Source organism: Perissodus microlepis, chromosome 14 (assembly GCF_051167445.1).
Source record: "Perissodus microlepis isolate ML-2025 ecotype Zambia chromosome 14, ASM5116744v1, whole genome shotgun sequence".
NCBI classification, from domain to species: Eukaryota; Metazoa; Chordata; class Actinopteri; order Cichliformes; family Cichlidae; genus Perissodus; species Perissodus microlepis.
In genome coordinates this window covers 13631994-13649077 of record NC_140474.1, presented here as the reverse complement: position 1 = coordinate 13649077, position 17084 = coordinate 13631994, and the positions used below count along the sequence as shown (strand labels likewise).

General features: G+C 37.0%; 1 protein-coding gene across 4 annotated transcripts in view; it reads right to left on the bottom strand.

The window, feature by feature from the left end:
* The window catches only part of plch1 (phospholipase C, eta 1), a 59103-nt gene that overhangs the window by 8549 nt on the left and 33470 nt on the right, over window positions 1-17084 (bottom strand). For all 4 annotated transcript variants that reach the window (XM_084950343.1, XM_084950344.1, XM_084950342.1 and 1 more), the window contains exons 9-15: window positions 13871-14042; window positions 10724-10831; window positions 7131-7289; window positions 6347-6409; window positions 3382-3476; window positions 1754-1851; window positions 1479-1658 (exon numbers count right to left, since the gene is read on the bottom strand). In XM_084950343.1, the coding sequence (XP_084806469.1) occupies window positions 1479-1658; window positions 1754-1851; window positions 3382-3476; window positions 6347-6409; window positions 7131-7289; window positions 10724-10831; window positions 13871-14042 (875 nt within the window). The remainder of the gene's footprint in view (window positions 1-1478; window positions 1659-1753; window positions 1852-3381; window positions 3477-6346; window positions 6410-7130; window positions 7290-10723; window positions 10832-13870; window positions 14043-17084) is intronic.

The window sequence follows — 17084 nt, the reverse complement described above, 5'->3', positions numbered from 1 at the left end:
TTGATCGTTATCTGTAATATGAATTCTTGGTTTCAGTGGGGATTAATTTTGTGTAGGCTTTTATTATATTTGGCCTTCCCTTCTGTGTCACTGTCACTGGTTTTTTTTTATTATTTCCTGCTTTATTTTGGTAGCCTGGATCTTGTGTGCCTAGTATTTAGTTTTACATTCCCTCTCTTGCTATCATGGATATGTTTCAGTCACCCTCCTGTGTCCACTTCGCTTGATTACCTCATGTGTGTATTGAAGCCTCAGTTTGCCTTAGGTCTTTGACATGTCTGTTTGTCCTGTTTATCCACCTGAGTAGTTTCCCTGGTTGGATTTTGGGATTCTGTTTTCATTTGCCATTTGCTCTGTTGGCTTCCCCTAATGAATGTTGCCTTTTGCTCATTAACCCAATCTGCAAGTCTGCATTTTTAAGTCCACATTATCCACTAATAATGTCAAAATATGAATACAGATAAACTGCAATGATTTCCCAGTACAGTAAGTCTAGCCTTATATTTAGTTGAAAATAGTACAAAAATAACACATCAAATATATATATCGATCTACATATAGATAGAAAGATATCTATCTATCTATATATATATATGACTTCAAAGGTTGATGAAGATGTTTCAAAGATGTATGGCCAGGGTCACAAATGACTGACTACGCTGTTTAATCTAAAATAAAATAAAATAAAATATAATAAATAAATAAATAATAAACTGTTTTGAGTTGCTATTTCAATTCAAAACAGTTGAAATAGCAACATAACTCATAAAGAGAGTGTCCCAGAGATGGTGAGTGTTTCAAAAGCAAAGATGGGGTTCTGAAAGCCTGCATAGACAAATAGTTTAACAGTTTAAGAAAAACACCTTTAAAAAAGCGAAATTGCAGAGTATATTGGAATTCTGTCTTCTATGGTAGTATATGATACTATAGAAATTTAAAATAATTACAGGAACAGTGTCCATTCTTTAGATGGAACTATTTTTGTTTTGCTTAAAAGAAATTAACTGTTTTAGATCAAGAAAGATTCCTATCTCTTCACAAATAACTACATTTCAAATTATATCAAGTGAAGGCCACCGATAAGCTGATTTGTATGTGTTCATGCATTTTTTAAGCAGTGTTAATGTATGACAGATAAATAGACTAGTTCTTGCTTTCCTTCTTTACTTGAGCACTCAAAGCACTCTATACAACATGTATGATTCACCCATGTGTCCTTTTTGTCTATACTTTTTCTTCCTAAGTGCTTTTATCTAACATTCACACTCCAATGCATGCATCAGAGAGCAACTTGGGGTTCAGTGTCTTGCCCAAGGATACTTAGGTTCTAGCATGCAGATTAAAACAGCCAAGAATCAACAAAACACCCTTCCAGTCAGTATGTTGAACTAGGAGTATGGCATTTTTTAAACAGCTGTGTTTTCTAAAGCTCTCAGAGTTTTCTAGAACCTAATAAGATCTCTAATTTGTCATCTTACCCAACTGACAACCCACGTTCCAGTAGAACTGAGGGTTGAAATTGGAAGAGTCGATGCGATATGCCGAGGGATAAATTCGAGACAGCTGCCTCTGGTTAAAAGCCAGAAACTCTTCTGTTCTGTGATTCACCAGAGACTGTGCTCTGGTCTCACTGAAAGACAGAACGTCACCTGCAGTGCCTGAAGAAAAACGAGGAGTTGTTATAAGAAGTTGCCCTTAATATGAAGATTGCATTTTGCTTGTGTGTGCATATGTCATAGCTCTGGTGTTTCACCTTCATTAAGACACTCCTGTGAGGCAACAGAGTTGGTGAACACCACAAGATTTGACAGATCTCTGCTCAGTTTCATCGTCTTCCTCTTTCTTCCACACCTGAAACAGTCAGATGGACGATTTTAAAAAGAGGACAGAGATGACAAAGTGAGATCATCGAGGCAGATGGAATAAAAAGGATAGTAGTTAAGACTTGAACATTCATCCATCCATTAAAGTATTTATATGAGAAAAGTATTGCAGGATAGAAGATTGTCCACTGGAGGCAACTTGGAAACCACAGGAAAAGAGCATCAAAGGCAAAAAACTTAATAGGGACCAGAGGATATGCAGTGCAGAAGACTCACTCAGATTCCCACACACAAACAACTACACTGTCATGCACCCGCAGTCTTAAAAACAGTCAGCCACTCAGACACATGCTTGCGGGAATCTGTATTGTGACAGCTCCCTGGGACATGCCTATATGAATATGCAACAGAGACTGGAAGAACAAAGACAGACAAAGGTCTTAGTTGCAGACAGCCGCTGAACAAGGAAAACAAAGCTGGATTTCCACATTTTTTGCCAGTGTTGACTCAAATAGAAATGGGGGGAAAACAAGACCAACATGGACATAAAACTGAAAAAGAAGTGGACTATATTCAAACTGAGGACGAAAATGGAAATACTACAATTTACTTTGGTATGATTCCTTTCAGATTCTAAATAAAATACAGACCAAATTAGTGGCAACAATAACACTGAATTATGTCATTTTAACACCCCTTCCTCTGTTATTTTTAGTACATAATGAGTTGAGAGGATAGATGGGGGACTGCAGAAATGAAAGTAAAACATTAGAATCCTGCATTATTTATTTCTCGATAATGATATAGCAGTAATAATTACCACTTATTACTGCAGATGAAAACAAGAATTGTAAGACCACTCATTAGTGACAGGTAACATTGTGTGACAAATATGCAAAATATTGATATGATATAAGTGAAGGCAAAAAACCTAGCAATACCGGAATTAGAGAAAGGTCAGGAAAAGTATTTTGAATATTTTGAGTTTTACTTCTGACAAATAATGTGGCATCAACAATTTTGCCAAATAAATTATCAAAGTTTCTAATTATGGTTTTGAATAAAATATCCATCTTTGACTACAAGTTAATAAGCATATGAGCTGTGGGATGGTTTATTATTATTATTATTATTATGTGATGCATTCTGTTATGGCGCCAGTTTCATGCATCCTAGACCCTTGGTATTGTTGGGCTTTTGTAGGAAGTCAGTAAAATCAGGGTAAGGAAGGCATAATTACACAGCAGGGCATGCAGGCTCAACATTACAGATAAATTTGAGAAAAGTGGAAAAGGGTGACTGTTAAATACAGTCACCCAAAAAATCTTTGATGCTGGTGGTAGCTCCAGATTTGACTCCTTAAACTTTCTACATAATCTTTTCTCCACAAAAACAAAGTGTTCTCCAGCAAACATACAATATTTGTTTGGAGAAGCTTCAGTGTTTGCATGGCACTACCAGTGACCTGGATTGTTTCATGCTCCCAGCAGTCAGCAAGTATCCAACCTCTCAGCTGTCAGAGATTGTCAGTATTGTGATGAAGTGGTTCAAAGGTCACCTGTTGAACTGTCCTCCAGCCTCCCTCCCAGACCTCTCCTGACCATCTTCTTCCTTGTCCATGCTTTGGCATGTCAGCCTGGATTTGGAGTGCCTCTGGATAGTGAAGAGACAGAGATATGTAAACAAACACACAATTACACTACTGTAAAGGTTTGCCCTCTAAATAAAAAGTATAAACAAAAACATATCTAATATCCATAAAGCCACCTACATTCTCACAGCACACATTCTTTATGCCTACGAGTTGTCACTAGTGTTTTTTCAGCAAGTCCGTTTCACTGTGGCTGTTGCAGTATGTTTGAGTGTGTGATTGTGCATGCCAGTGTTTCATACATAGCATACTCAATCACTGCGAGACTTTTTTTGAATAAACTGTTTTCTGTTTTCTTAGTTTTGTTGTGCGTTTAGCTAGTCTGTTCTATCAGTGGTAAAGTGAAGTTAAGAAGAGTAATTACAGGGTTAAGGCTGCCTACCAGCAGATTACTTGCACCCATGTGTGAACAGATATATACACACACGTGGGAGGGTGCACAAAATGCAAAGAGGGAGGCATAAAAGAATGAAGAGTAGATGTGTGTGGGCAGTAGAGGAAAATGAGGAAGGTAAAAGGAAGCGAATGGCTAGAGAGATAGAAATAACCAAACTGAGGAATGTGGGAATGTTTACGGAATCTTTTCAAAAACCACCACCCTCTTAAAACTGACACGAACTTGCATTAAATGCATGGTAAATTGAAATCATGCTGAAGAACTGAGAAACATTGTAATCAGTTTCACTGGATTTTTTTTTACAGTCGGCCACACTCTATAGGAGAAATTTACCATAAAGAAAATTAAAATTTGTATATGCCTATTAGTATGCTTTATATCTACAATTATAATTCAAAGGTATGTGACAAAGAAAAAACTAACATAGTGGCATAGACCATCACAAAAACATGGATTCTATGAGTTTCCTAAGCTACCGTAAGCTGGAAGCACCATTTTTTTCCAAAGCATACTTGTTGATTTAATGTTTCGATGATGGTGGTGAAAAGCACTGTTCAAGAAGATGACGAGTTTAAAGGCCGTAACTTAGATTCACATAATTTCCATACTCATTAAAACATTCAGTGATCTCTTGTGCTCAATGGATGAGACTACTCCCATCAAGATGGAAATCTTTAATCGAAGGATAAAGGTGATTACTCATAAAACATACATGCACTAGTTTATGGTGTGTGCAGGGACCGTTCTCTTTATGTAGAATTTAACATGTCAGAAACTAAGCTTAACCATTCCTCTAGTGCCAGAGTTAAAAATTCTGGGTTTTTTCTTTAATGTGTCATAAAGTGTCATTTACATTAGCATTTGCTGTAAATGACTTCAAAAGAAGCTTTCAACTAAAAGAAAGCAGCAGTTGCTTCTGTTTCACTTCTTGTAAGTGATGCTTATCAGTTAGAGAGCTGTCTCTGATGATGAAATAGAGCAAACAGTGTGGCAAGGTTGCACCAAATAAAAGCTCTGCTTAATAAAAACATATGTAGTCTAACATAACAGCTTTGAGGTAAGCACTACCTTCAAGAAGGCTTTAAAGTTGTGTGGCTTTTTTTCCAAACTATTTTAAAGAAGTGTTGATAAACAATTATGTTCATTTTCAGGGTTGTTCCTAAAATGCATTGCAATATTGTAATTATTTGATGAGCTGGTATAAATTTAGTGTTAAGGTTGTGTAACACTAGCTCTTGCCTAGAAGAAGAGCTGGTCTTTTTCTTATATACAGTGAATACAACGCAGCACTAACACTGTCAGGCTTGGCGTAGCACAGAGACTATAAGAAGATCCACACACAGTTACTCTCACGGTCCTGAGTTGGTGACCCAGTGTTTTATAATTTGTATTATTATATAGTCTTTGATTTCATTGCTACTTAGGTTCTAGTCTCTTGGTTACTGTTCTGTGCTCTGTGTTCCATGTTCCCTGTGTCTCCTCAGTATTTAGTCTGTGTCTTTTGGATTCCTGGTTCTTAGGTTTAGTTCTGTATCTATGTTTAGTTATCTGTCTTCCCTGTCAACCATGTCCCCTTGTGAAGTCTGTGCTGTCCGCACCTGTCCTGTGTTTCCTGTTTTATTTTGATAGTCCTTGTCCTGTGTGCAGCATATCTAGATTTGCTTCCCCTTGTCTTATTATATCTAATTAGTCCCAGCTGTGTTTCCCTCCTGTTTCCTATTCCCTCGTTACTCCCTCGTGTATTTAAGCCCTGTGTTTTCCTTCGCCGTTTGGCATGTCATACTTCCTCATGTACTGTGAGTCTCTCCGTGTTTTTAGTTGCCCTGTGTTTTGTTCTTAGTTTTATTCTCAGGGTTTTGGTTTGTTTTTCTGTAAATTTATGTTATGAAGGATGTTCCTCTAGCAAGAAGAAAAGCTGTCGTTCTAAGTTTATTTTCCGTGCACAAGTGTCTGCATTTGGGTCCATTTCCTGACTGCTCCAGCCATACATGACAGTTACAATATCTACAGTAAAATCTGACTAGTAAACATTCTATATCTAGTTTGCTTCGTGGTTTAAATTAAAGAGAAAAACACAGTATAAATACAACAAACTGCAGCTCTGCTGTTGAGCTGATGGAGCATGTTAAATCACCACCCTGGGTGAATTCAGTCAGGCTGGCTGTTCCGACAAGAGACTCATTGATTTCAGCCGTTTAGTGCAGGCTTGCACATTTTTCCTTCATGCACAAAGACAGCATTGATTTCTTGGGGCAAGTTTGGTCTGCCATTCAAATAAAACAAAATCTCATCCTGCTGAATATTAGTTTCCCCTCCCAAAAAAGATCATTCGAAAGTGGTTTAATATTCTAAGAAGTAAAATAACTGATTACAACCTAACCTGAAGCTGAACAAAGATGAATTACATTTTGGGACCCCAGATAAACAGAATAAGAAACAAGTACATAAAGCCACCTCCTTTTCTATGCTTCTTACCTTCTGTTTGAGTGTCGTGATGAATGATCTGCTTTGGGATTTCTTCAGAACCCCTCTGGAGCTCTAAAATATATATTTAAAAAAAATGCATTCAGAGGTTTTCATATTTCTGTTCACATGCACTTTTTTAGATTTGTGCATGAGAATCATTTGGTGTGAATCTTATAACAGTCACATTAGCACCCAAGTGAGTCACTTAAACCCTAAATCTCAAGAGTTGCATATAAAAGACATTAGCCAGTACAGCACAATACAACTGATAAGTGGGTGGGAAAAAAGAAAAAAAAGTACAGTAAGTAACACCTAGAAATAAATAAGTAAAAAAGTGTGGTGACAAAATGAGGTGAAGGGTATCACCAGCCAACCGTGAGTAGAATAAAATGAATAGGAAACCCCGATGCACAACACCCACTACATTAAAATGGCTGTCAGGAAACTGAAGCTTCTAAAAATAGCACAAGAGGCAAGCAGGGAAATTAAATATTAAGTAACACTGCAGACATTTAGTTTCTCATCACTTTCAGTCTGTTTTGACAGCCTTTGGATGAATTTTGATTACGTGGGTGGAAACATAAGATCCTTCAGACAGATGTGTGTGTCTCTGTGTTTTCATGTGTTTGGTTAGTGTGTTTGGTGCAGTAACTAGTCTGCCTCTTTATTTTCTCCATCCCCCTCCATGACTAATCCCATGGCCTAGTTGTATCCCCTTGATTTCTTCTCTTCATCTGTTAACAAGTATAACTCTCCTCCATACTCATCCCCACACATCGCCTTGCGGCTTTACCTGCCGCAGATTCTTCTGAAGACCCTGGTGTGTGGCTCGGAGCAAAGCTCTGATGCTGAAGCTGTCAGTGTCTTCCTTGTCTCCGATCCGAGACTCCTTTAAAAGAGAGTCCAGTTTCTTTCTGATGTGAGACTCCACCACCTGGTGGTGACCATTTCCCTAGGTGAAAGAAGAGACAAAAGGAAAACATTTTCAGTGTGGTGTAGAGTAATGCCGTTTTGAAGCAGGAGCACACCTTATCGCTAATGCAAAGCACCTGAAATTGCAACACCAAACTGCTATAAATCAAACCTGTATACAGAGTGCCATATATTTGCAAGAAATAGAAGTAGAAGATGATAACTGCATATAATCACATATAATCTTGTGTATATCTGAGGAGTATCAATTTCCTTTCCACAGGTCAGAAGTGTATAAGCGATAATGATAATGAATAAACATCTCCATCTTGTATAAAACTGTACACCTGCTGAATGTGAATGAGTAATTTTCTCAGTGAATTATATCTGGAGCTCAGTATGTGCATCATTCCATTCAAAATGACAATAAAAATAAATATTTACAAACAGTCTGAGTAATCAAGACCATGCAAGTCACCTTTTTACAAATCCAATGCATCATTACTGTACAAAACTTACACCACACTATTATTGTAATATTCAGCTGTGACTGCTGTGAAAACAAACTGGTTTTATGAGCTCAATACAAAACCTCCCATCAGTGGAAACCTGCCATCTCCCGTTTTAAATTGGCAATGATCATCTGAAGTGGCATCTGCAGCCTCGTGCCTCTCAGCTAAATGTGGAATAATGATGCCATATTTGGTTACACAACTATACCATCTGGAAAAGTCTTGTCCTCTTTTAAGCATTGTAAGGAGGACCATGGCATTATTGTATCACAATATGATGATGATTAAGAATAGCTATGAAAATAGCTCAGGGAAAACTAAAGAGCAGTTATCATACGCTGACATTAATAGCATTCTTGGACATATTTTCAAGCAGGCTGAGTACTAAGTGCATTTAAAGTATTTTTTTTCTGTTTACTTTTGACTTGAATCTACACCTGCTTGATTAAGCACCGGTTATTCCAAAACATTACAACAATGACGATCATTAAAACTTTGCAAGAAAAAATTATTGAAGTCATTACCTCTAGAACAACAATACCATTTAGATCTCATTATCTAACCTCTGTTTATGGTGCCTGTATGTGGCGGTTGGGATTAATTCACTGCAAACTGTTTGTTTGTTTTTTGTTTGCTTGCCTGTTTGCTTTTTGACAGGGTGTTGTTTTTGTTATTATTTTTTGTTATTAATTTTGAATTAAGATAAATAATTTATCAACATCATGATTTGACATAATTTAAGTTCATTGTTAATTAATCAATGTTACTTGACCTGGTTATTTGATTTTCATGGTACAAACAAGTGTGGCTTAGAAATTTATCTGGACACATTTCCTGCACGCAGCTCAGTAATAATATGGTAACAGTGTGATAACAACGTAGAAATGAGACTGTAATAACATGGAAATGACAAGTTAATTACCAAAGCAAAATTCAACTGAAATCCAAGTAATATTTTGTATCGACAGTGGTTCTACCTGAGTAATATTATATTATTTTATTTTTCTTATTAATGTGGAACTGAAATATGCAGTTTGCATCATATTATAACAGTCTCATAATCAGTGTTGGTCAAGTTACTTGAAAAAAGTAATCAGTAACTAATTACTGATTACTTCCCCCAAAAAGTAATCCCGTTACTTTACTGATTACTTATTTTCAAAAGTAATTAATTACTTAGTTACTTAGTTACTTAGTTACTTTTTAAAAACACGATTTACAACCTGAATAGGTGATAAAGAAATAGATCTTTCAGCCCAATTCTACTTTTTCTACATAATCCATCATACAAAATGTAATCAAATGGAAAAGTCCCTTTTTAAAACTTGTTTTATTAGTTTTAATCTTTTAACTTTATGCATCAAGCAAAAATTTAATTATGTGCAACATTCTCTGACTGGAAGAAATTTGTTTAATATTTAAACCTATTTTCTGCACATTCCAGCACATAAAATTAATTTTTTTTGTGTGTTTACACTCACTCTTTCAAATAGATGCAAGTAAAACACAGCAGAGAATAAATAAAGTCTCCTTTTGCTCTATTTTCACCTGTAAAGCAGGAGTAGGGTAGGCCAGTTTACCCTGGTGCAGGTGTGCCGCAGCGGTCAGTGGAAGAATCCGCGAGTTTCTCTGTGAATTTCCTATTATGTCGTAGCGCATTCGGTGTTTGCTTGGAAGTTTAGGGTTTTTTTCGCTGTAAGTTTTCTTCCCACGCACAACGGACACTAATGTTTTTGTCACTTTTTATGGAATCAAACTTAAAGTAAGTTCAGTACTTCCACGCTTTAAACGCTGCATGCTCATACTCTCTCCCGCACTCGATATATTATCCATTGTTGATCTGCACACAGCTGTTGTCACGAACGTCGCACTTGCTTACGTCATTATCATGAGACATTCTCGCAAAAAAATCACGGTTTTAGTAACGCAGTAACGCAGCGTTCCTACGGGAAAGTAACGGTAATCTAATTACCGTTTTTGCAATAGTAATCCCTTACTTTACTCGTTACTTGAAAAAAGTAATCGGATTACAGTAACGCGTTACAAGTAACGCGTTACTGCCCATCTCTGCTCATAATCATATTATCATCATATTATAATACTGTTACCAACATAATGATATTCTGTTGCTAACTGGTTTTGCCTAATAAGCATATATTGGTTTCCATATTATGGGTAATATTATTGTGGTGCAAATATTGTTGGTACAAGAAAATACCTATTTAATAATATGAATTTATTTTGGTAATCAAGTGATAATAACTTGATCTTATTACCTTCTTGTTTCCACCCTATTACCCACCATTATTATTGCACAGTTGTTATAAAAAAAAGTGCTATGACTTCCAATTATTTCCATTGAGAATATAAGTAAATGCATTTTATGAATTTTATATTTTTCAAGGAAGTTAGAGTAGATGCTATTTATTTACATTTCTAAATATTGTCACTAGTGTTTTGATGGAAAAACAATTGCAAAGAAAAGCTATTCTTAAAAGCAGCCAATTTTAGCTTTACAATTTTGTTTTCTTTATATTTGTGTCAGTCAAAACATTGTCTGAACGTGTTGATAATAGTCATTATTATGGATCGTATAAGAGCATGTTGTGTTATTATGCATGCTGTTAAAAAAAGTGCAAACCATCAGTGACAGGGAAAGACAATAACATGAAAATAAGACGCTCAAGCACACTGGAAGTGTAATCAGTCACCCAAGAACACCTTTCATTTTACTCATTTTAAGACAACTCCAATATTTCTATTTGTGATACAGATTGTTTAATGTATATATTAAGTGCATAGATACAAAAAAAAGTCAAGAAATTATGACAGGATCTAACTGAAAACAAGCAAGAAGGTTTCAAGTAATGCAAAAGAACATGTCTATTTGGACATGATAATTTTAGGGTTTATGCTTCGGTGTGTGCACATCATCATTCATAGATTTATTCCTCTCTCTTACATTACTGCTCTTGAGCTTGAAGTCGTCCTCAATTTCATCAGCGCTGTCATCATCGGACACCTCCCCTTCTTCAGCATCTGCAGACAGATAGGCAGGCAGGCGTTTTCCCTGCATGGGAAAAAAACACAGACCAAGACATGAAAGGATAGACATTTGACCCATGCATATGTCTTAAATGCATTGCTCATCCCTTTTATACACATGAACACCCACTCTGCTTGGACTTCTAAGATGGTCCAAGAATAACACAGCACAATTCAATATCTCTGACTCCAGAATATATACAGGCAGATAATGAGCATCCTCCTAATTTTTGAAGATGCTTTACTAGATTCAGCAGGCAAAAATTAAAGGATATGAGCACAGAAGACAACAAAAGACACACATATGTGCAACCACATACATCCTAAACAGTCATCTGCAGAGTCTCTGAGAAGCTTTCCGAGCACTCCTTTCAGCACACAGTGGAAGCCCATTAGTAAGCCACTCTGGAGGTGTGAGTGGGAGTTAAAATTTTCTAAGCGTCTTCTTCTACTATCAATGGCATACTCTATGCTTACTGCAGTACATCACCACCCTCACTTCAGCAAGTAATACATCCCCTTTCCTTCTATCTATCTGTGACTGTCAAAAATCTTTACGCCCGTTTTCTTCATTGTCTTGTGACTGTCTGGCCTCTTCTGCTCTTGCTCTTCTGGTTTATTGAGAAAGGTGAAAGCCTCTCAAACAGAGGGACAAAAAAGATGGGGGAGCAAAGGGCCTTTATAGAAAATCAATAATGCTCTTTAACTTTGCAGACATCTGACCATTTAAGACAGATCCAGGTTTTCTTTTCACAGAGAACAATGCAGACCTTCTTCAGCATTACAGATAAGCTGCACTATATCTCATTCTTACATATATATAAAAAAGAAATCCAACAAATGATGAAAGCTTTTGTTGGACCCTCTCTTGGAGTCTCTGGGCAACTCCTACTGCACTGGTGGATAAGGATCTTGGGTCTCAGGTCTTTTTAGATCAAGCGCAATTTACAGATCATTTTTGCTGGACACCTTTACTGCATCTTGGGAGAGGCTATTGCTCTAAACAGATAAGCTTGTGAGGCTAGACATGGTAATGTTCTTAGATAAACTTGCAAGTGCAAAATCCATTGTAAGGTTACTCTAAATTGTTGCTTTTATCTATATGATTACATCGACTGAAGAATATATCTGATTGATGTGGAAGTACACCAGTTTAGTAATACACAAAAGATTGTGTGTGTTTTCAAAAAATTTGGTAAGTCTGTTTTGTTATTGCTTGTTCACATTGAGGTGTACTGTGAACAAGCTTAAAAGAAACTTCAAAATCAATCATGTTTCATCTTTAAATGACATAATACAAAATTATCATGAAGCATACTATGGTAAGAAGCCTACTTTGGCTGCTGTTAAGATGCAAACTACAACAGTCACATGCCAACTTAAAAACTATTAAAATTACCCCAAAGGAAACATTTGTGTACACTAACCAGGCACTCTTTTATGTACATCTGTCAACTTCAAATATCTCACCAGCCAATAGTAATGCATGGATAGATTTAAGTATATGCACATGGTATATGCACATCTGCTAAAGCTGAAACCAAGCATTGCAATGTGGAAGAAAGGTGCACTTTGACCTGCTGGTTGGTGCCAAATGGGCTGGTCAGATATTTCAGAAACTGCTGATCTACTGGAATTTCTAATAAAACTATCTCTAGAGTTTACAGAGTATGGTCTGAAACACAGAAAATATAAAATATAAAAGAAGTCAATAATAACTCATATAACAACTTTTTTGGTATGCAAAAGAGCAATTCTGAATGCATGATATGTCAAACCTTGAAACAGATGGGCTACAGCAGCAGAAAATCACACCAGATGACACTCCTGTCAGCTGAGAACAGGAAACATTACACAGGCTCACCTAACTGGACTAAAAATAATAATAATAATCTAGTCTGACAGGTCTAGATTTCTCTTGGAGTATTCACATGGCAGAAATGTAAATTGGTGTAAATATCATAAAAGCATGGATTAATGCTGCATTGTATCAATGGTTCAGGCTGCTGGTGATAGAATGGTGTGAGGAACATTTTCTTGGCACACTTTGGGCCCCTAAGTACCAACACGACAGCCTACCCGACTATTGTTGGTGACCATGTCCATCCCTTTATGACCCCAGTTTACCATCTGCTGACAGGCTGCTTACAGCAGGACAAAGTGAAATGTCACAAGCCTCAGATAACTTAATTTTAAGTTCATGAAAAACTTCATTTTTTATTATGATCTGTCATTTGAGGAAAATTGCAATATATTGAGTTTCTTCAATAAGTACAAGAAACTGTTTGGGGTTTCTTTTTTTTTTCAATTTGGTAAATACAAATAAATAAATAAGGATGATAAACTTTGATATTTCAAAGATTTATTGTGATGTTGTATGTGGTAGGTTGTATTTTAAAATATTTTTCAATTCAACATTGCTAGTTACAATTAGTTGTCATGGTTATTTTAAAAAATATTCACACATCCAAGCACAAAAAAAAATAAAGTGCAAGACAAAATTGTACCAACATCTCAGAAAAAGCATAAAGACGGCACAAGGTTGGGCTGCAATTAAAAAATTTATTCTCTTCAAAAGTTTTAAGACTATATTTTGATCCAGCACCCTGAAGAAGATTTGATCCTCTGAATCAATGTTGCCTCGAAAACTAAAATAATTTAATCATTAAACTGGAGCTCAGCAGTTCTGCAGACTTTTGTGTTTTGTATTTAACAAAACTTAAAGCCTCACTCATCATATACTAGTGTCTCGTTCTTCTCTCTTTCTTGCCTATGATTAATACATTGACCTAGTTTTGCACCACTTCCACACCCTCTCCCACTCCCTGCTCCTCTTCCTTCACTTCATCTGTTTATAAATAGTTAGTGGCCTGGCAGTACCTTCTGAACTCGTGCACATGAAGTAAAATTGGCATATGATCAGCACACTACTGATGCAGTTGCATTTATTCACAAGTGTACTAACTGACAAGTCATATTTGAATTCAGTAAGACATTCATTCATTTAAAGCATGCACTGTCAGTCCATCTTCCATTCGTCTAACCACTTTAGACTTATTCTTACTTTGATGAGTATCTTGCCTTGCAGGCTGTGAGGACTGGGTAATGTTTTGCAGTCTCCACTCAGTACATCTCCTATGTCCAGTTTGTCTGCAAAGATTTCTCGCAGGTACTGTGCAATCTTCTTTTGCTGCTGGATGCTACAGTGGTTCTCTATGGAGAGAATCACTGGATACCTTTAAAAAAAAGAGAACAAGACACATACTCAGCTTTCTTTAAGTTACATAAACGCTGTCCACACTCTCAAAATGTGCCTTAAACGAAATCAATGGACTGAAGTGAGATGGATCTGCTGACATGATCATAAATCACATTTCAAACTGTGCTCCCATTTCTCACCTCAATTCAACAGAGCAAAGAGGAGGTAAATCATAAAAATACAGCTGCACCTCTGTGGCATGGCATGGTGTATGCGAGTCAGTGGGCTGTGTGTGTGTGTGTGTGTGTTTTCATTTAGAAAAGGTGAAATGACTTGTGGCCACACAGCAGTACAGCTCAAATGTCAGGTTTGTCAGACTGACAGCTCTCCCTCAGGGGACACAGCCTCGCTTTCGCTCCCACCTCTGATCCTTGTAACACACACTTGCATGAACAACACACACAGGGACATGGGCACGTGCGCACACACGCACACACACACACACGCACAGACACAGACACAGACGCAGGCACTAGTTCTCTGCCAAAGAGCTAAAGACAAAAAGAGACAACAGAGAGAGAGTCATTTCATTTCAAACATCTAGCAGCTCCTCCCAGGTGAAACACTGAGGCAGCCCAATGAACTGCTTAATGTGTGCTTGTGCCTGTTTGTGTGTGCGCGCATGTGATGCAGGAGAGCAGAGACTCACTCTCTTTCATTATAGCCTCGGGCCCATTAATCTCATTAACAGGTGGCACTGATGATAAAAAATTTACTGAATATAGAAAGTGAAAATGGCAACAGGAGAGAAAAGAGAGCAATAAAGCACATGACATTCATTTTATTAGTCTGTTCTTGCTGTCATTATTATTATAAACACTTAAGTTAATTAGGATCAGTAATTTTTTCATAACTGGCAAGTTTCACATGACAATACTAAACATTTATTTTATACTAGAGCGCATCATCATGAAATCTTTGTTTTATTTCTTGGGTCATTAATGGCTTAAACTATTGATTCGTACTCAGTACAGGTCCATAACTTGCTGGATAAAGGCACATTTTTTTGTAGTTTTGCTGCTTTACACCACAGTGGAATTAAACAGTTATGTGATGAATAAAAATCCATTATCTGTCATAACTGCAGTTGTAGGTGTGTCACAGGCAGAGTTGTGGACCCAAAAGGACTCACCAACACAGAACCAAACTCAGAAGAAAAAAATGAACAGGAACAAAAGGCAAAATACCCAAGTAAATGGTCACAAACATAAAATAATCTGATCCACTGACAGGATGACAAACAGATGGAAAGAACCACTACCCGCATGGGGAGAGAAGAGAGGGACATGTAAACAATAGCTGTGTCTCAATTCAGGGGCTGCATCCTTCTGAGGACCTGACCTTCGCGGTCTGTGTTGGCCGGGTCTTCTGAAGACCGAGAAGGCCGGAAGTGCGAGGACATGAAATGGGACGGTCTAGCCTTCAGATTTGCGTCACCGCTGTCTCGGTGGAGTTTAATAAACTCAGCCGTTTGCTCCTTTCTATGTAAAATATAACAGGACATTGGAGTAAATTCTCGACCATCTCACACTTCTGTTTAATCAGTCTTCTGTTTGATGTTTATTTAGCTGTGTGAAAACTATGATTTTAATCTCAGTCAAACTGATTTACTCAGGAACAAATAAAACACTGAAAAAAAGCCAAACAATAACATTTTTAAGTTATCTAAGTGATTTATGTATCATGTTTAACCTGAGTAGCGAAAGACCGTGCGGGGTCTGAAAATGATGTGCTGGGAGTCCACTGGTCTCGCCGGGCTCTAGTGAACCTTTACCTCCCGGTCAGCTATCGAGCTGCTGGGTAACAGACGTCTCAGAAAATGTCAGAGCACTTTTGCAAATATGTGATGTCTTGATAAACCGAGCAGATATTTGAAGTTTACACACCTACATTCTTACCTGAAAATATATTAAAAGTTTATTTTCTGACCCAGAAAGAGTGATATAAGTATTGAAAAGAGTAATAAGAGTAATATTACAAATAAGTAGTTGCCGCCATTGTTGGAAACTGGAATTGGCTGTGCCGCGCTATTAATTCTGGGATAGGTTGGGCCATGAAGGATACACCCGACCCATCCTTCAAATTTGGGGAAATAAAGAAAGCAACTGTCGGCCGCATTTGGAGCAGCCTTCAAATTGGGACAGCCTTCGTTGCATTGCTATGACGTAATTGGCCTTCAAATGCGGCCTCAGAAGGATGCAGCCCCTGAATTGAGAAAAAAAAAATACTAAACATAGCAAAAATACAACAACAAACAGAAACTAAACCTTAGAATATTAAATAAATCGGAATTAAACAGGTCCAATTACATAAACACTGGATCACAGACCCAGCGCCATGACATTAACTGTTTAAGAATTACTTACAGAAGCTCAAAAAGTAACTAAAACTAAATTAAACAAAATTTTAAATTTCAGGGTGGTTTTAACAGTTAGACGAAAATCCTGGAGATAATTCATTTATGTACGTTTTTTTTTTTTTTTTCGATTTTCAAATACGGGGCCTAAAGAGATGGTAGTACAAGAGGTTAAAAAAATGCAATGCAAAGTGCAAAGTGCAAAAGACAGCAAAAACTTCAGGAGTGGCCAAATAAACAATCTAGTACATTCATGAAAAACGAAAAATGAACTGACCAGCTCAGGACCATAAGAAGGTCTGAAAGACCACAGAAAAAACTTAAGTGGATAATCATGGTATTATTTCCATCGTTAAGAAAAACAACATCCCAGCATCTAATTGAATAAATTATACATCTACCTCAGGCAGGCAGACATGTTCTGATGTGTAGGGGCTATAGTCTTTGCTCAGAGTACGCAAAATGCTACAAAACTGACCAGACTGTGTTTAACAATGCAAACGGATAATGACCCATTATTACAAATATTTGATCCAGCTAGGTAACATAGTAGTTATACAGGTCTATAGAACATGTATCATGAATTTTAAAGGTTTAAAGTAGACAGTTACAGGCAAACTCTGAATAGGACATGCCGTCAATCTGTTCCCTTTAAACTTAAAA